This window comes from Antechinus flavipes, chromosome 1 (genome assembly GCF_016432865.1).
Source record: "Antechinus flavipes isolate AdamAnt ecotype Samford, QLD, Australia chromosome 1, AdamAnt_v2, whole genome shotgun sequence".
In the NCBI taxonomy this organism is placed as follows: Eukaryota; Metazoa; Chordata; class Mammalia; order Dasyuromorphia; family Dasyuridae; genus Antechinus; species Antechinus flavipes.
In genome coordinates, this window is record NC_067398.1 from 611,725,592 (window position 1) to 611,745,638 (window position 20,047).

Sequence of the window (20,047 nt, forward strand, 5' to 3'; positions counted from 1 at the left end):
GACATCCCAGGAATTTTTAAAAAAGTATTTTTAATCCTGTCTTTAAAAAAATGGATGCTATGAAAATTTGAAATATCTTTATAGTCAAGGAAAAAGAAATTGTTGGGGTCAAAGGTCTTTTCAAGAGGGAAAAAGTAACAATCCAATTTGGGATAGCCAGCCAGCCACATGCCAGGTTCAAGATCAGAGTTTTCTTTGCAAAGGCAAAATCTGATCCTTCTGGATCAGACCCCAGGGACAAAGTAGGACTTGGGGGAATCAGAGACTTCTACAAGACTAAGCTAATTGTAAAGATGTTCTAGAGGTTCTGGTCTATTCTAGGAATTATCTTTGAGATGACTAACCATTGGGGATAGAACTTGGAATTACCCTATAATTTAATTCCTTTCCAATTTATCCAGTTGTCACAATTACTTCCTATTTCATGAATAACTTGGGACTCTTCATTCTGTGTCTGAACAGAGTACATGATCATTCCTATTATCTTCTGACATGGGCAACAGTACCTAAAATCAGGAAAACTCGTCTTCCTGAGTTCTGGTTCGGCACCAAACACTAACTGTATGACTTCGAACAAGTCACTTAACCCCTTTGGCCTTAGCTTTCTCATCTGTAAAATGAATTGGAGAAGGGAATGATAAATTATTCCAGTGCCACAAAAATCCAAAATGGGGTCACGGAGACAAAACTGAATGTGACAAAACAACAACAACATGGTGTTATAATGCAACTTCTCTGATATTTAAAAAAAAAAAAAAGCTCCTTATTTTCAAAATATATGCAAAGATAGTTTTCAACATTCACCCTTGCAAAATTTTGCGTTCCAAAATTTTCTCCCTTCGTTCCCCCACCTCCTTCCCTAGACAGCAAGTAATCTAATATATGTTAAACCTGTGCAATTCTTCTGTACATATTTCCACATTTATCATATTGCACAAGAAAAATCAGATAAAAAAGGAAAAAAATGCAAAAAAAAAAAGGGGGGGGAGGCAAAAAACAATAAAAATGGTGAAAATACTATGTTGTAATCCAGAAAATGTGATCCACATTCAGTCCCCACAGTCCTCTCTCTAGATTCAGATGGCTCTCTCTATCACAGATCTATTGGAATTGGCTTGAATCACCTCATTGTTGAAAAGAGTCCATCAGAGTTTGTGATGACTGCAAAATCAGCCAGAGTCAGAAATTCAGGTTAAGGGAAAAATCTTCAATCTTTAGTCTCAGTAGAGGTGAAGAAGTATTGTGATAGCAATATGGGCAGCTGCGACAGGAAGCCAGCTAGCAGAGGGGGATCGGAGTTGAAGGGCCGTCGCAATGGCAATGTGAGCAGCTGTGAGAAGATGCCAGCCAGCAGTCTCTCCTTCTACTTCCCTTTCCACTCCCCTGCCTCCACCCCCCAAAATCATCATTTCCTATACAACACATCAGGACTTGCATAAAGAGTGGGCGGGGGCCATTCTTTCTCCAAGCATATATATTAATAGAGTATGGTCCAATTACTATTTAGCCTCACGTGCTTGGGACCTCAGTGCATCAACTCAAGCCTCAGCCCATTATAAGAGTTGATCATCACTTAATCTTTTTGTTGCTGTGCACAATGTTCTCTTGGTTCTATTCACTTCACTTAGCATTAGTTCATGTAAGTCTATCCAAGTCTGATATAATTCTATTTTTCTGGAATCAAGAGCCCAAAACCTCATAAGAAGAACAATTTCTTCCTGAGAGTAAACTCGTTGAATAATTAATCTTTAGAATTGAAGTCAGAGCAATAAAGGAAATGGGATAAAAAAGCATAAAATTCCAACAGCCACTTTCTCAGATTCTCTATATTATGGGTCTTGAGCTTTTGTTATCAGTACTTTTTGATGTTTTACATTGGTAGACTCATCAATATTTGTTATAACAGCTTAGATAATTTATTTGGTCTCAGCTCATAAAGTTAAATGCATTACAAAGATGGCATTTTTCCATCCTGGTCTATGAAAATTTCTAGTTGTCCCAAAGGGCAAACTGTGGCTTCATTTGATGCAGTGTTTCTGGCACATGACACTAGAGAAATCCATCATGATTTGACCAATGACAATGTTTTGCTTTAAAGCAGAGCCAGTATGCATGTATCACAAGGGCCAGAAGTAACACGGCCACTATGTCCATTCTCGTAAATCTTTATTTGTCTTGGAAATAATCTATAAATCCTTCCTCTATGATTTTATTATATCAATCACAATTCTCCCATATTGGAAAATATATTTTTATTTTGTAAAAAGTAAAACAAAAAACAAAACCCAATTTTTTTATCTTATATTTTCACAAAGATTTATAAGGAGAAGAATTAACTTAAATGAAAGAGGAAATGATACCACTGGGAATTATAGTGATTCAGTTGTTTCCTCCTTAATCCCGAGGAGTTCCCTGTGGTATGGAGGAAAGAAGACTGAATTTGGAATAGAAGATCTGAGTTCAAATACTCTTTTCCACCTTTGTAATCTTGGTGTTTAGTGTTTTCAGTCATGTTTGACTCTTCATGACCTTATTTGTTTTTGTTTTGTTTTGCTTTGCTTTTTTGCAAAGATACTGGAGTGATTTGCCATTTCCTTTCTCAGTTCATTTTACAGATGAGGAAACTGAGACAAATAGAGTTAAGTTACTTACCGAGAGTCACACAACTAAAGTTAGAGGATTTAAAATCAGGTTTTCCTGTCTCCATACCCTAGCATTTAATCCAGTGTGCCAATTATCTGCCTTAGCTGTGATTTATAAAAGGTCACAAAAAGCCATAAATGCTGTTCCATAGTCAGTTCTTGATAAATGCTTGTTGATTAAGTTGACTGATAACAGGTAACAGGCCAGTACTTCAGTCTACTTCTTTTGTCTCTATAGTCAATACTCTCCCCTCTGTGCTATGCTCTGTTAACTTACCTCCCATGGTTTTTTGGACATCAAATAAGAAGAGGACATATGAAATCTTTCTAAAAAGTATAAAGGAATAGAGACTGACCTATGAATTAAATGGCATTGAGAATTCCCTGATGGGAAACTCCTTCCATTAATGCAGGTTGGCAACTTCTCTTCTATTTAGAATGTTAAGAGTTTCCTAGAATCTGTAGAGCACTGAGGAGATTAAATGATTTGCTTGTGTCAGAGACACTGAGTTCTTTCTGGCTTTAAGGCCAACTGTCTGTCCACTACTCATGCTGAACATATTTCTACAGTATGAGGCACCATATAAATGTAAGGCATTATATCAAGAAGAATTTGAAAGGAATGAAAAAATGCAGAAAATTTAAATTAGTCTGTAGGCATTCCAACAGGCATGATTTTTTAAAAAAGAAAATAATAACTGACATTTAAAGAATACTTTAGGGCTTATAAAGCTTCTTTTATACAATATCTCATTTAATCCTATAGCGTGAAGTAGGCATGGAAAGTTTATTAGCCTCATTTTCTAGATAAGTCTTATTGAAGGAGAGAAAAATTAAGGGTTTTCTGAGGATCACACATAGAATAAATATTGAATGCAACCCTTTCTCTTGATTCTGAATCTAGGGTACTATGCAGTGAGGGTGTCAAGAGCCTCTCATGGACTCTCATAGAAGCTAGAAGGATGCCCTGCCAGGTAGTCTAGTAATCAGAACAAAAGGGAAATCTATTAGGGACAGGAGGAGGGCAGATTTCTAGGACTTTGATTCTTTATAGAACTACAGGCAATTGGGGAAGTGGATACAGTGCTGAGCCTGAATTTGAATTAGTCTCAGATACTTTGTAGTTATGTGATCCTGTTTAAGTCACTTAACCCTCATCTTCCTCATTTGTAAAATGAGCTGAAGAAGAAAATGGCAAACCACTCTAGTAACTTTGCCAATAAAATCCCCAAGGGGAGTCACAGAGAGACATGACTGAAAGGACCCAGTAACAACAAAACTAGGAAGCTAGGACCTTTGGTGAAGAAGACCTGAATTCAATTCCTTGCTTTAGGTACTTACTAATTATGTAACACTGGGCAAGTGATAACATCTCTTAGCTTCAGTTTCCTTATCTGCAAAATGGAGATTATAATAATAGCATCTACCTCTCAGAGTTCCTGGGAGGGGAGGGGAATCAAATGAGATAATACATGTAAAATTCTTTAAAGTGCTGTAAAACATTATTGATTCCATGGTACCTGGAGATCTATGATCAGCTTTCTAAGTTATACTCCAGCTCCTAATCTCTCCTATTTTGTATTCTAATCTTTAGGCAGGGACTTAAATAGGCATCCTTTCCAGGACTGAATTATGGGGCCCAAATCATCATGTCTTTAGGTATAGGGGTGCAATTCAAGGAATAGTGCTGAGCCTGAATTTGAATTAGTCTCAGATACTTTGTAGTTATCTATTGACTTGTGACATTGTTACATAAAAGAATTTGACTGAAACACTTTTCAGTTAAATTTCAGCAAAATTTGTTGTTTAGGTAGGTTACTGCCTAATAAGAAGGTAGATTTAGAGCTGAAAGAAATCAATTCATTCTGAGTTACAAAGTTACTACATGTATGAGGTAGGATTTGAATGCGGGTCTTCCTAATTCCAAATCTAACACTCCATCCAGTGTTCCACTTAGGGATGCTTCTGTAATAAAGATGAGTATCACCTACATTATCTGTAGTCTTATGGCAATTTAAGATTGATGAAGCACTTTTCTCAGAACGGCTTTGTGAGGTAGGTACTATTCTCATTTTGCATATGAAGAAACTAAGAATTTGTCCAAGGTCATGCAGGTAACAATAAATAGTACCTAGAACCCCTGATTCCAAAACCATTGTTCTATTGCACTATACAAGTTGGTAGGAATTCCTAGGAATTTTCATCACATTGAAATAAATTTTCCATCTTCCTGTCTTAACACATAGAAGACTGTTCTGCTTCTGACCTTGATGCCCTGGCTCTATTGGAAGCCTTCCTGAACACCTCTTAATTCTAGTGCCTTCTCCCTGCTAATTATTTCCTATTTATCCTATATATAGGATATTTACTTATTTTCTCTTCCTTTATATTATGAGCTCCTTGAGGGCAGGGATTATTTTTTGCCCAGTTTTAGTATTCACAGTGCTTAGCACAATGCCTAGCATACTGTAGGCACTTAATAAATGTTTAATGACTGACTGGCTGACCTGAGGTTGACTTCAGGTTATGCTAACTTGCACGTTCACACAGTGGCTATTTTGGTGATACAGATGATTCTTTGGTCAACAGAGACATCACTTGTAGATTCCTTTAGTTGTAAACTTCTTTAGGGATAAGGAGTAGGCAGGGATCTTTGGAATAGAGAACTCTTGGATAAGGAAAGTCCTTTACCAATCCAGTTCAAGACCTTCTCTTCGGTTTAAAGTCTTGTATAGTTATGTTGCTGAAGGCACTAAGAAATGACTTGCACAGAGTTACAATTACAGTATAAAACTTTCTGGCTTCAAGGTCAGGTCTCTACCCAATTAGCCACTCTGCCTCTTGTGGATTTAAACTGTGATTCAGTTTGTAAAAACTCAATCTATTTGCTGCTCTTCTACAACATATATATGAAAACTTTGATGAAGGCACCACAAGACATACATATAGAAGGTCCAATGGTAAATGATCTCACTATGTATTTTTCTTTTTCTTTTCATCACAGATGGGAAGAAGCAAGAAACTACTATGGGTGGAGGAACATCTAGCCATTGTTTCTATGGACTTATGCCTGATTCAGAGCATAAAATCAGTGTTTATACACAGCTCCAAGAGATAACAGGACCTAGTGTAAGCATAATGGAAAAAACACGTAAGTGAATTGTGCGTTCTCTCTCATCCATGGATTCATAGAGTGACATTTGTGGGGGGTTCAGCCTAATTGGCTTATAAATCTTGTTCCCTTAATAAAAAATTGAGCTATGGTAGTCCAATAATTCATGTAATTCAAGTTCCAGTCTTTTCTCCAGTCACGAAATTCACTGCAAGTTCTCCATTGGTCCTCATTACTATTTATTTATTTTTTTTTAATCCTTGGTACATGCTTCAGAGCGGACTCGATATCAATCCATGTGTTAATAAAGTCCCAGCTACAATGACTTATATTGTAATCATCATCAATAAAAAACATTTATAGTATGTGGCAAGAGGAATAGGGCATAATAACTAGGTCCTGACATTAAAACAGTGCCATATTACCAGAGATATGGGGGTGGAAATGGAGCCAATCAGCTCCCATTCATTGACTCTCTGAGGAGTTATTGCTAGCTTAAAAAAACTTTTCCATCTTTTCCCAAAATGGCTATAGATTTGATTTATAGAAGAGGAAATCACACAATTAAAAGAATGCATTTTTCATTGTCCTTTATTTGAAGATTTTTGGAGATCAAGGAAAGTGTGGAAACTCACTAGCTTTCTCTTGATTTAAAGTCTGAATACATAGAACATTGCTTCATTTTAATAACTGTTCTGGGGGTAACTGTATGATTTAGCAACTGCCCAGTGTTATACTTGGAACTCCTGTGGAGGCAAGGAATTTGAAGGCTATATTGGTATCTTTATGTGTGTGGATTATTGGTTGTATTTCCATCTTTTAAGTCTCATTGATTGAGATATAAAGAACCATTAATAATATTACTTTCCTTTAAAAATAGGGGAACAGTTGTTTAGGAAACAAAGTTTGAGAATCATAGATGTTCAGAGCTAGGAAATACCTTATAATCTTTAGGATTTTAGTAGCTAGCTATCTAACCCAAATTCATAGTCAGAGGAAACTCTTCTATAACATTCTTAATGATTATTCAGTCTGTGAGTGGTATTCTTTGGAAAAATCTTGAATTACATGGAAAATTCTCTTATGGCAACTTTTAACCCATTGATTTTTGCCCAGCTCTGGGGGCCAATGCAAGCAAATATTGCTTTTAGTGTGTACATACTGTGCACAATGTACTTTTTAAAATATAGCTTCCAGAATTTAATTTAAGAATTTTCAGATGAGCTTGGAGTATGGTCAGACTCTTTCCCCTCTCGGTCTAAATTCTGATGATGTTCAATTCAGTAGTATTGGAAGAGGAAGCTCAGTTGAAGAAGTATTGATATTCTGTTATTAATTATGTAGGCAGATGTTGAACTTCTGCCTTCTTCTGCATTTGAACTTGACCATTAACAAGAACAGAAATGAGCTTTTCTAAAACTATTACACTAAATCAATGTTAGAACCACTTTAGAGCTGACAGTTTCATTACATTTACTCCAGGTGTCTAAATAGAATTATCTGAAAATGGCATCCAGACTTTCTGTCTACAAATAAGGAAACAGATGAGTTAATTCCCCCAAAATTGATGTTGATCTATGGTAGTCACAAAAATCCGAGAAAGATCAGATCAATGTTGTTGTCAACAAAATTGAAGCCCTGACCCCCCAAAATTATTGTTTCTTTAACAATGTTATCTCCTTGTATTCTTTTAAATTTTCTCCATTTTCCAGGGCCAATTCCAACTCCTCCACCAGCAACAACCACACCTCTTCCAACCATTCCTCCAGCAAAGGAAGGTAAGATAATAATAATATACTTGTACCTTTGAATTTTTGCTATTTCATTTCATTAGTTAAAAGCTTAAATGTACAGTCAAAAACCATCCTTTGTGTTAACTATTTTATTGTGGCTACTATTAAATTATTGACATGGTCTATTGAGCAAATGAATTATAATATCAGTGAATTATATTCTACATTAATTGCATATTAATATATAAATTTATTGTTTAAATATATCATTTGTAATAATAAAGACATATTGGATTCCACCAAGTTAGTACCAAAGCATCTGCATAAAGCCATAGCTCCTATCCTGAAAGAAAATTACCTATTATAAAGAGATCCCTTTCTTTCAATCTATCCAGTCTAAAGTGCAAAAGCAATGAATGTTTCTAGGAGGGTAGAAAAAATAGGAAATTTATGAATAAACATCTTGTAAGGTTGTAATCTGTGCTGGTGGAAGGCATTCTCCACTAATGAAATCAGTCCATGTATCATCACTGAACTAAATGCTGAGTATACAAAGAAAGGCAAAAGTCAGTGAATTTACAATCTATTTAGGGGAGGAAAGAGAAAGACAACATGCAAATATCTATATGCTAACAGTCTTTATAGAAGTAAGGTATTAGAATTAAGAGAACATAGGAATAAATTCCTATAGAAGATAGGATTTAGCTGAGGTCTGAAGGAAGCCAGAAAGTGGAGAGAGAATGTTCCATAACAAAAGACAGCTAATGGAAATGCCAGATTTAGGAGAAGGAATGTCCTGTTTGAGAAATAGTGCGTTTGAGAAATGTAGCATGAAAAAAATTGAATTTTCACACCATTCTTTCTACCTTCAGTTAGTGGAAATGTATGATGATTTAACCCTTAAGACAAAGATTCTTGACCTGGGCTCTGTAGACCTCCAAAAGATCTGTGTATAGAGTGTGAAGAATCCATGAATTGAATGGAAATATAGGTCTTTATTTTCCCTAACTTTCACCTAAAATTTAGAATTTCCTTAAATTAATTTTTTAAAAATAATTCTGAGGTGTCAATAAGCTCCATTAGACTGCCAAAAGGGGTCCATGACACAAAAATGGTTAAGAACCCCTGTTTTAAGAGAAACATAAATGAAAATATTTTCCTCCAGTTAAATTTTTCAGCAAGCTTAAAGAGAATGTCTTCTCTTCTGATTTTAGACTTAAAGTAGTTGAATGTTATCTCTGATTCTTAAACAATTTCTGCTCTGCAGTTTGTAAGGCTGCCAAGGCAGACCTAGTGTTCATGGTAGATGGATCCTGGAGCATTGGAGATGACAATTTCAATAAGATCATTAAATTTCTATATAATACTGTTGGTGCCCTGGACAAGATTGGAGTGGATGGAACTCAAGTAAGTCTCATTAGTCAATTATACTTGTCCAACATTATGTAAAATTGATGTCTGTGAAAATGCAGAGGGGTTTTTTTTTTGTCTTCTGTCATTGTTTTGTGAACATCCAAAAGACTAAAATGTCCCAGAAATAAAGGGAAGTGGTAGAAAATGGGCATAAATAAAAGGACACAAAATGGGCAATGACATAAATATGTCTCTAAGATTCTTCCAATTGGTCTTCCCACATCTGAATGTTCTTTAATAATGTAGAAGTCAGAGCAGTGAAAGCCATGTCTATATGATAGTAGGCACTAAAATGAACAGTGCAGAATTTGGTGTATGGGTTTGGTCATCAAATCAATTAGTATTTATAGATATATAGGTATAGCTCAACTGATGAATGGTTCAATCCATTCTATTTCACATGATTGTTTTAAAAAGTAAAAAAAACTAACTTGTATATAAAAAAAAAGGTTGATTTGATGACCACATAAAAATATAGTGTCAGTAAAAATAAAGTGCCAGAGGAACATGAGTTTGCAATTTAAAAGTATTTTATTTTCTTTCTTCATTACTTTCTTAATATTTATGTAATCTCATAAATACCAAAGTGAAATCTAATGAGCTAGTGGCTCTACATGACATGGAACTGATAATCTATGCTTTTCTCAGCTCTAACTTTCTGATCTTTGTCATGCTATGTGTCCTCTTTACACCATGGTCTTCTAATCTATAAAAAAATTCTATCCACTATATGGAGGGTTTTTTTCCTTCCATAATTTTTATATGATGGATGTAAGAATAAACTTCTTATAGCCATAAACTATTTGAAGTCTAGGAGAGTAGTTTTTTTTTTTTTTGTTCTTAATTTTGATCTCTACTATTTAACATAAATTTTGTGAAAATACCAGTTAAGTTTATGAGATAAGTCAAGTAATAAAATAAAATAAAAAATCAATAAAAGCTTATTGATCCTTGAAAAATGCTATTATGAAGCAAAGTATATACTTTCTATCCTCAGGTGTCCATTGTTCAGTTCACTGATGACCCCAGAACAGAATTTAAACTAAATACATATAAAACCAAAGACACTCTCCTTGATGGAATTAAGAATCTTTCATACAAAGGAGGAAATACAAAAACAGGTAAGGAGAAGCCCTGAAGAATGAATAATTATTACTTAATTACTGAAGATATATTTTTGAAGTCCATTTATTCAAGGAAGTTTTACTAAAGACTTCAGATTTTTTTGGTTGTTTTAATGAGGGTCTTTCTTAAATTGGACCCTTTACTTTTTAAACTCTTTCAGGAAAAGCACTTAAGCATGTTCGAGATGCCTTGTTTACTGCGGAAGGAGGAACAAGAAGAGGCATACCCAAGGTTATAGTGGTCATTACTGATGGGCGTTCACAGGATGATGTAAATAAAATTTCCAAGGAATTGCAGCTAGAAGGTAATTACATTTGTAATGATACCAGAAACAATTCAACTTCAACAAATATTATTTAAACAGTTACTATATGCAGAACCTTGTGCTGCCTGCTGGGAGAGATATAAAGCTTAAAGGATGCAGGCTGCCTATCCTCATGAAGTTTATAGTCTAGTAAGAGAATGTCACACACACATACACACACACACACACACTTAAGAGAAAGATCATTTTTGCTTTGGACAAAGGAGGTGAGGGGGCAGAGAGGTTCAAGGCTCCATGAACAATGTGGAATTTGTTAGGCCTTAAAAAACAAGTAGAAATAAGAAGTATTAGGGCATTTTAAAAGTAGAGAAAAGCATAAGAAAGGGAAATGAAATGGTCCAGAATGAGAAATGTATAGAGGTTGACAATAGAGTACTATTTGGTTGGAGAGTAACATAGAGAAAAGGGAATAGTATGGGATAATATTGGACAGTTAAGAAGTATTTCATTATGGAGAACTTTGAATGTTAAGAACCTTGATGTTTATAGGCAGTTAGAATTCAGTGTAAGACCATAGAGGAATGATATTATCAAATGTACATGTGAAGATTACCTTAGCAAGAATATGCACCAGTAAGGTATGGGGAGAGAAAATAGAGACAAGTTAAAAGGTTAATATACAAAAAAGGTTATTATACCCCCTCTTTTGTTTTTTCTTTGTATCTGAGATGTTCATAGATGTTGATGTTTGCTAAGTTCATAACAAAGAAAAGTTTAAAATAAAAGGGACAATAAAAAAGGTGATTGTATGTGATAATGTTAAATGATAGTACAACAAACTAGAATAAGGTGGTGGCAGTGAAAATAGAGAGGAAGGAACAGATACAAAAGAGATTTCAAAGTGGGAAATGACGAGACTTGTCAACTGATTGGATTTGAAGATAAGAAAAGGGAAAAGTTGAACATCAAATTTTCTAATGCCAATGATTGGCTGTATGATGGAATCTCTGACTAAAATATATTTCCATTTTTCCTAAACATGAAATTTGTATGTGAATATGCATATTTTAAATATTCTTACTATCCACTTTCCCCTCTCTTATATACTTACCTAATCTTCTATATGTAATTCACTTAGAGCTCTCTGAGGCTATTCCCTCAATTTGCATACATATTATTAGGGGTGGGGATAGAGGGTAAGAGTTGGCTCACCTCTGATATAGTTGGATATAGTTGGAATGATCGAGTCAAGATTTAAATCTAGGTTACCTGACTCCAAACTCAATGCTCTTAAATATAAACAAGCCATCTTGTTTTGCTTTGTGTTTTATTACGCCGCTTCCAACTAATCAGAAATTACAACATAAATTAGCTCAAAGCAAAGGCATTTAGAGCACAAAGACCAGAAGCAAAAGAATGAGTGCATACATAAAGTTATATGATGATTTCTACATTAATAAAGGCAAAGGGAACAGTATGTTTCTCAGGCAACATTTCAGTGCCCTGATGTCTTTTCTTTTTATATGGTGTTTTCATGCTGTTCCTCCTGGGCTGAATGATTCTCTTTTTTGGGGAAAGGAGACAGTATATTCAGCTAGACTTCCTCTCTCAGGGCCAGGGCCAGCCTTCAACTTATAAAGTCCCTTCTATCCTGTGCTTGATTCATTGAGTTCCTGCAAAGTATAGTATGTCTTATTGAACAAGTGGCTCCATGGGCATCCTACAGTGGATTTCCCTTTGTGGGAGAGGGAAGGAGAAAGGAATCTCCCAATCTTACCCCCAAACGTCAAGGAGCATATTCCATTCAAGAACTTGGTTCTTTTTCCATAGATGGTTTTCCTCTAGATTGCCAGTGCTCATGCCACTCAACTGACTGCCTTGACTGACTCTTTAATGTCTCAATTTTTAAAGGGATGTCAGGATTATGGATGAGTCTGAATTAGTCAATAAGTAATTTCATCAATTTTGATAAAAGAACTTCACACAATGAATTAGAAAATTAAGACCTTATTTATGCTTACTTTTAGTGATTTTATCTATCGAGTCAAAGGGAAATAAATTGATCTGGGGTATCCTGACCTACTGCCTTCAATTTCACTATGAGTATAATGCACTGACTACACAAAAGAAATTATCTATCAGTATAATTTTAACTCTCCTTGAGTAATAAGTTTACTTCTCTCTGATTTTTTTTTAACTATTTATGCCTCATTTTCTTTTTTTTTGTTGTTGTTGTTGTTTGGTTGCTTGTTTTTGAGACAAGGGTGTTTAATAACTTACCCAGAAAATGAATATAAACTGCTTGCATTTTTGTTTTTCTTCCCGTGTTATTTATACCTTCTGAATCCAACTCTCCCTGTGCAACAAGAGAACTGTTCGGTTCTCCACACATATATTATATCTAGGATATACTGCAACCTATTTAACATGTAAAGGACTGCTTGCCATCTGGGAGAGGGAGTGGAGGGAAGGAGGGAAAAAATCAGAACAGAAGTGAGTGCAAGGGATAATGTTGTAAAAAAATTACCCTGGCATGGGTTCTGTCAATAAAAAGTTATTTAAAAAAAATAACTTACCCAGAGTCATACAGATAGTAAGTGTATGAGGCTTAATTTGAAATCAGGTACTCCTGATTACAGAGCTGGTTCTCCATCCATTGTGCCACCTCGCCTATTTCTAAAAAATGTAGAAAAACAAAGTTTCCTTCCAGTTCTAACATTTTGTGACTTCACTGTCTTCATTCCAGGAATCTTCTAATATTAAAATTTACAAATATGAAATTGCTATTTATTTGTTTGTTCATATTTATGATTGTATTCTTATGGAAACATCTTTTGATATACCAATAGGCAGCTATCTTATAACTGACAGTTTTAGAGATCTGTCTGGGACACTGAGAGTTGTCACCTATTCATAGTTATACATGTCTAAGGTAGAATCTGAATTCAGATTTGCTGATGTCAGGAGAAGTCTTTTACCCATTCTGCAGCACTATTTCTCAGTTACTATATAAACATGAAATTTTAAATTATATATTTGTGAGCATTGTATTATGCATTGCTGTTTTCAAGCTACTTAAAATGAATAGTGATAATGAAATCATCACTATTGGTACACAAAACTGGTATATAAATCATGAAATTAGTACACAAAATCATGAAATTGATACATAAGTTTTGATGAATTATAATGTATGTTTTGCCTCATTTCCTTCTATGTATATAATTTAAATTTTGGACCAAAGACAACACAATTGTAGGTATTAGGGATCTTAGTGATCATATAATCCAACTCTAACATTTTATAATAAAGAAAATTAAAGCACAATTACTTGTCTAAGATCACATAAGTAGGATAACATTTCTATCAGATCATAGAATCAGAATTTTAGATTTGGAAAAGACCTTACAAGCTATCTAGTCCAGGGCTTCTCAAACTTTTCCCAGTCGCCATCCGTTTTGTGAGAAATTTTTGCAACCCTGTCTTGAATTCAAACCAAGCTGTTTCTGGCAGCATTAGTGCATGTGCTATGAAAAATGCACGTTGTATGTTCAGAACCAAGGCTTCAGTGAAGTAACTCTATGCAATAAGGGCAAGCCCTGTGAAAAACACCTCAGATTCAATACATATTTGATTTCAAATTTAGTTTTGGTCCTTACACTCACAAGCCTTTGTTGTTGCCAGATTTATTTTTTGCAAACTGCCCCCCTCCCCAATCCAATTTCATGACCCTATATGAGGTCCTGACCCACAGTTAAAGAAGTTTTGAACTAGTCCACCCTCCACTCATTTTACAAATGAAGAAACTGGGTCAGCTAGATGGCACAATGGATAGAGCAGCATTCCTGAAGTCAGGAGAATCTGAATTCAAATGAACCTCAGAGAGCTTAAGAAAGTCACTTAACCCCAATTGCCTCCCCCCAGAAATAAATAAAAATAAAATATTAAAAAAAACAACAACAACAAAAAAAAAAAAAAAAAAAATGAAGAAACTGATTCTCAGAGAGATCAAGCATCTTGCCCAAGATTACACAGTTCCTAAGTGATTGAAGCAGGACTGAAATCCAGTTCATTTGACTCCTAATCCAGTGCTCTTAAATAGAAACTAGCCAAGTCTTGTTTTGCTTGTATTTTCCCCTTGTCTTCAGACTAATCAGAAATCTGGTCTCCTTCTTCCACAGGCATCAGCATTTTTGCGATTGGTGTGGCTGATGCAGATTATGGAGAACTGCTTAGCATTGGCAGCCAGCCCAGCGCAAGACATGTCTTCTTTGTTGATGATTTTGATGCTTTTAAGAAAATTGAAGATGAGCTGATTACTTTTGTCTGTGAAACCGCATCTGCAAGTTAGTTCTTTGAATCTATGGTGGCTTATTCATTGGAAGCTTACAGGCTGAAACAGTTAATCCTTGTTAAATAATGAATCCCATACTGATTTGAGGAAGAATTGTCAACTTGACAAAGGCTTTCATATTATCTTTCATTGCAGATGTTACTTTTTGTACAAAAGAGCACATGGGAGTTTTACTGTATTTTTGTTTTTCCCATTTGGGGGTTTTAGGTTGATAAAGGTTTTCCTAACCAAAAGAGTGTTGACTTTAAAGACCAGCTTGATTTAAAATAGCTTCTATTAATACTTTTCAGAAAAATACTAGCAAGTTTCTTCCCTCCTCATGCTCATACTTTTACTCTAGTGGGCACACACACACACACACACACACACACACACACACACAAGAATAGGGATCTGAGGCTTTGTTTTTCATTATGGTGGTTATGTAAAATGTTTGGTATCTTTGAGAAACCAGAGAAAATAATAGGCATAGATCACCTAAGGGCATCTTCAAAAAAATTATTGAACTTTTTTTAAGTTAGGAGTGAGGGGAGGTTAGAAGTGGGGAAAATACATTTGAAAATATCTCTAAGTGACTTTCCTTTTTTTTTTAATAGCTTGCCCTCTGCTCAATAAGGATGGCAACAATCTTGCAGGTACAGTGCTTTGGGGAGAGCCATTTTGCAAATACTAGAGGATAAAATAAATCCTACCTTATGTTCATTTATTTCACTGAAGCTCTTTCATTTTATTAATTAGGCTCACAGTCTAATCTAAAGATATGTTCTCTTTTCTGTTATTGTTCATTCAATTCAACTCTGACCTGTTCAAAATGTTATGCTTTTCAGGATTTAAAATGATGGAATTGTTTGGTTTGGTTGAAAAGGATTTTTCAGCAGTGGATGGGGTTTCTATGGGACCTGGCACTTTCAATGTGTTTCCATGTTACCAGCTACATAAAGATGCTCTAGTTTCCCAGCCTACCAAGTATGTTCATTTTAACTTCAGAATATCAAAGTATTGTTCTTTCAGATCTTAAAAAAAAAGTTATTTCATGCCAACACTGTCATGATATGCTTGGGAGCATAAAATTGCAATAACAAAACATTGTAGAACCTGTCCATTCCTTTGGAATAAGCTCTCAAAAGTTTAGTTATAACCTTTGTCTGCCAAATGTGTCTGTTTTTGCCTCATTTTTCTTATAAAGTTGTTTATGTAATTTTACACAAACATTATCCATATATTAAAAAAGAATGTAATCATACCAACATTTTTTTAAAAAGGAAAACAAGTATATGTATATTTAGGCTGTTAATGAGGAAAGTGCTGGATTTGGAATCAAGCAGATTTGAATTTGAATCCAGCTTCATATATTTTCCAGTTTTGTGATTCATAATAAAGAGAATCAAATTAGAATAAAGTTAGCTATTATTATAAAAAATAGGGTCGTATTCTCTTCCTAAGTTAGTGGTTTCTTTTCTATTGCTTACAAATATCCCTAGGTGTTTCCCACATTTTAAAAAAATCCTCTAGCTCTCTTTGTATATCTCTCTTTTTCTTCTCAAACTCCTTAATTCATTGTTTCCACTTCCTCTCCTTTCTGTTTGTCTCTTCTATACGCTTTTTAATCTGACCTCTGACCTCTTCATTCAACTGACATTGATTTCTCCACAATTATCAATGACCTCTTAAATGCTTTATCAAGTGACCTCTTTACATTTCTCTGCCTTCTCTCGCCCTCTGTTATCCTGAACCTTTCATTTGCTTTGACTCCATATACCCATCATTTACCAAATCTTGACATGTTTGTGTCTACATCTCTTGCTTCTGTCTCCTTTTTTCTATTCACACAGAAATCACCCTAGTTAAATCTCTCATCATTTTGCCTGAATTATTGTCATAACCTGCTAATTAATGTTTCTGCCCCAAGTCTCTCTCTACTCCAATTTATCCTCCACTGAGCTAGCAAAGTAATTTTCCTAAAAGATTCATCTCACCAAGTCACTCTCCATTCATTGAGCTCCATTAGTTAACTATCAACTTAGCTCAAATAACTATAAATTCCACTGACATTTAAGACTATTTACAGCCTGGCCCCTAAGTGTTTTTCCAGTCTCTTACACATTTATCCCTTTCATGCATTCTCTGTCTAGCTATAATGATGTAGTTACTATTCCTCTTCCATCTCTGTGTCTTAGCATTAGCATCACTTCTTCTGCTTGGTATCCCTGACTTTCTTGAAGACAGCCCAAATATCATGTTGTCTGACTTCCTTATTTCTAGCACCTTCCTTACCAGTTACCTTGTATCTACTTTGACTATGTCTTGTGCATAACTGTAACTATATATATATGTAAGTGTGTGTGTGTGTGTGTGTGTGTGTGTGTGTGTATACCTACATATTTACATTTTCTCTCCTCCCATTAAAAAAATTCCCTGAGGGAAAGAACTATTTCATTTTTGTCTTTGTATTCCCACCTCTACCATAGTGGTTGGAATATGAGGTGTTTGATAAAGACTTGAATGATTAATTCATTGGATAAAATTGGAATGGAGGGAAAATAGCTTTTATAGGCTTATAAAAATAAAATTCAGTCTAGAAAAATTATACATTTCAGATCAATATTTCATTACAGTGATTTACAAGAACCAGCAACATTCTTTTGTTATACTCTCATAATAAAGGCTGTTGGAAATAAATAGGCTATTAGTTTGAACTTAAAATCATTTTTTTATGATTTGGAGATTTTTATTCTCTTAGCATTTATTATCACATTATTTAATCTATAGGAAATGTTTTCATGTTTACATCTGAGAAAATTATCAAAGAGCTTCCTCTTTTCAGAAGTTAATATTTTAACTAATAGATGTAGTAAAGTAGATAGTTGTAGCAATAGTGCTCTGAAAATTTTAAGTCCAAGTATCTTAGAGCTGAAAGGATTATAGCATCATAGAATCTTGCATCTATTATTGGAAGGCATCTATGACTTTTTACAAATGAAAAAACTGAGATTTAGAGAAATTTAGATACCTACTGAAATAGTAAGTGACAGAGTCAGAATTCAAGGCCTTCTCTCTTCCAATCTGTTTTTCTCCCACAGTACAAAGAGACTTTAATATCCAGCCTGTAGTTTACTTGCTAAATTGAGCTATAGAAGTTAGTGCAAGATTTCTTGTATTAGGCAATAAGAGCCTTAATGAGAGTGGTGGCAGGACAAATAGAATTGAGTGCATGTTCTAGATATAATTTATTTATTTAAAACACTGTGATGTTCTCTCCTCTAATAGATATTTGCATCCAGAAGGATTACCTTCAGACTACACCATCTCTTTTCTTTTCCGGATCTTGCCTGATACTCCTCAAGAACCATTTGCTCTCTGGGAGATTTTAAATAAGGACTCTGACCCACTTGTTGGAGTCATCTTAGATAGTATGTACATGAATCTGGATTGTATTTGTGTTTTGTGTCTGTTTAGTTATTGTGAATGCATGTGGATACCACAATAGAAAATGTAAAGGCCAGATGCCATGCTGCTATCCTTACAAATCTCTGTACTTTTATCAGTGTAAGTATCCCTGATGCCAATGCAGATTATAACCCTTTCTCATCTGAGCAAAGGGTCACCATGAGTTGACAGTGAAAAACATTAATATGTGTTGACCATCATTTGGCATGTGAAACTTTAGATTAGTCTTCATGCAACAAGCTGTTGTGAGAGATTGCTCTCGGCAGAACCTAGGATTCCTGCCACCATAATGAAGCAACAGAAAAGCACTCTGAATACATTTTGCAGAATACTTTCACATTTTTTAATTCACCTCATTGAATGTGCTTAACATGAAGTACATAGGGTAGATTTTTCTCCCATTTTAAAGATAAGGAAACCTGTCTTCAAAGACATTAACTGATCTGCCTGAGGTTATATAAGCAATACTTGGATTTATTTATTCTTACCTTTAATCTAATATTCCTTTCACTAACTTTTGAATAGAATAGTCACTTTATATCCATATATAAACTTTGTTTTTATTTATTAGTTCTTAAAGGCCATGCCTCTTGACATACACTAAGGTATGTTTCAGTTTACTTTCAAGGATCACCTTGAGGAGACTCATTCTCCAGACCAAGGGAAAAGAAATAATTTGCCTATCTATGATATATTCATGTTTTAATTATGTTTTTTATTGTGTTCATACAATGTTCATTATCCCACCAAACAGATGGAGGCAAAACAATTACCTACTTCAATTATGACTACCAAGGAGACTTTCAAACTGTAACCTTTGAAGGGCCTGAAATCAAGAAAATATTCTATGGGAGTTTTCACAAGGTCAGTTATAACATTTTTTGTGCCATATTGGTCAAAGCAAGAGAGTTAGTAAAATGTATATTAGTAAAATATAAAATTCTTTAACAGTATAGTGTATCTAAGTATAAAAATTTAGGTATAAAACAAGGCAGCCTTCTCTAAAGGCTCTAACATTCCTACTCTGAAAATATCACTTGTAGCCACAGAGTAAAAATACTCATATATGTTGACTGGTAAAGATTAGTGGTCTCTTTAATTACTTCTGCACACACAGATGAAAATATTTGCAATTGAAGCATCTTGGACAGCTGGTCTACACACATATGCACACACACACACACACACACACATACACACATTATTAACCCCTTTTGTCTCAAAGAATGCCATCCAGGAAGATTTGTAAAAATTCTCTGTCCTTATTTTAATAACTTGGCATCTGTGACCTAAAGCCATTACTTAAATTTTCATTACTCTTTAAGACTTTAAGATAAGGACAAAGAAACACAGGTTTACAATTGGAAGAATCTGTAGAAGTCATCTGGTCCACCTTCCCTCATTTTACAGATCAGGAAACAGGCTCAGAGAGAATTACCCCAAATCACATAGAATGTATAATATAGAAGGGCACAAAACTGAATTCCTAGCCCATTATTCCAAATTTGGTATTCTTTCTACTGTATTATAGTACTCTACTTCTATTAAAAAACAATTATGACTCTACTAGAACACATACCCAAAATCTTTAACTTAGAAATTTGTGGAACTATCCATTATACTATGGAGTCACATGGAATGAAACTTTTTGACCCTCATTTTTCCCATCTGTTTAGTTAAGGCTCATCTTCATGAGATTCATTGCTGTGGTTTAATGTATGACTTGTAAAGGGAATAAGGCTCCCTACCTAATACACACACATAACCCCCACATATGTTAAAAAAAAAAAAAAAAAGTTCTGTAGCTCTCCTAAACCAGAATGAAATTAAATTGAAACAATTTAACATCTTAAGAGAAGAACAGGATCCAAACACAGGAATTAAATTCCCACTTAACACTACCCTGGGTCAGATGGCATCTAGTTAGTGAATAAGGAGGGCAAAGCTCTTTAGATG

At 34.7% G+C, this 20,047-nt stretch overlaps 1 protein-coding gene across 2 annotated transcripts in view; it reads left to right on the forward strand.

Annotated features, from left to right (window-relative positions):
• The window catches only part of COL14A1 (collagen type XIV alpha 1 chain), a 253,774-nt gene that overhangs the window by 139,542 nt on the left and 94,185 nt on the right, over positions 1 to 20,047 (forward strand). For both annotated transcript variants that reach the window (XM_051971025.1, XM_051971024.1), the window contains exons 24-33: positions 5,647 to 5,793; positions 7,467 to 7,532; positions 8,755 to 8,894; positions 9,898 to 10,021; positions 10,186 to 10,329; positions 14,472 to 14,636; positions 15,241 to 15,279; positions 15,472 to 15,610; positions 17,912 to 18,054; positions 18,846 to 18,955. In XM_051971025.1, the coding sequence (XP_051826985.1) occupies positions 5,647 to 5,793; positions 7,467 to 7,532; positions 8,755 to 8,894; positions 9,898 to 10,021; positions 10,186 to 10,329; positions 14,472 to 14,636; positions 15,241 to 15,279; positions 15,472 to 15,610; positions 17,912 to 18,054; positions 18,846 to 18,955 (1,217 nt within the window). The remainder of the gene's footprint in view (positions 1 to 5,646; positions 5,794 to 7,466; positions 7,533 to 8,754; positions 8,895 to 9,897; positions 10,022 to 10,185; positions 10,330 to 14,471; positions 14,637 to 15,240; positions 15,280 to 15,471; positions 15,611 to 17,911; positions 18,055 to 18,845; positions 18,956 to 20,047) is intronic.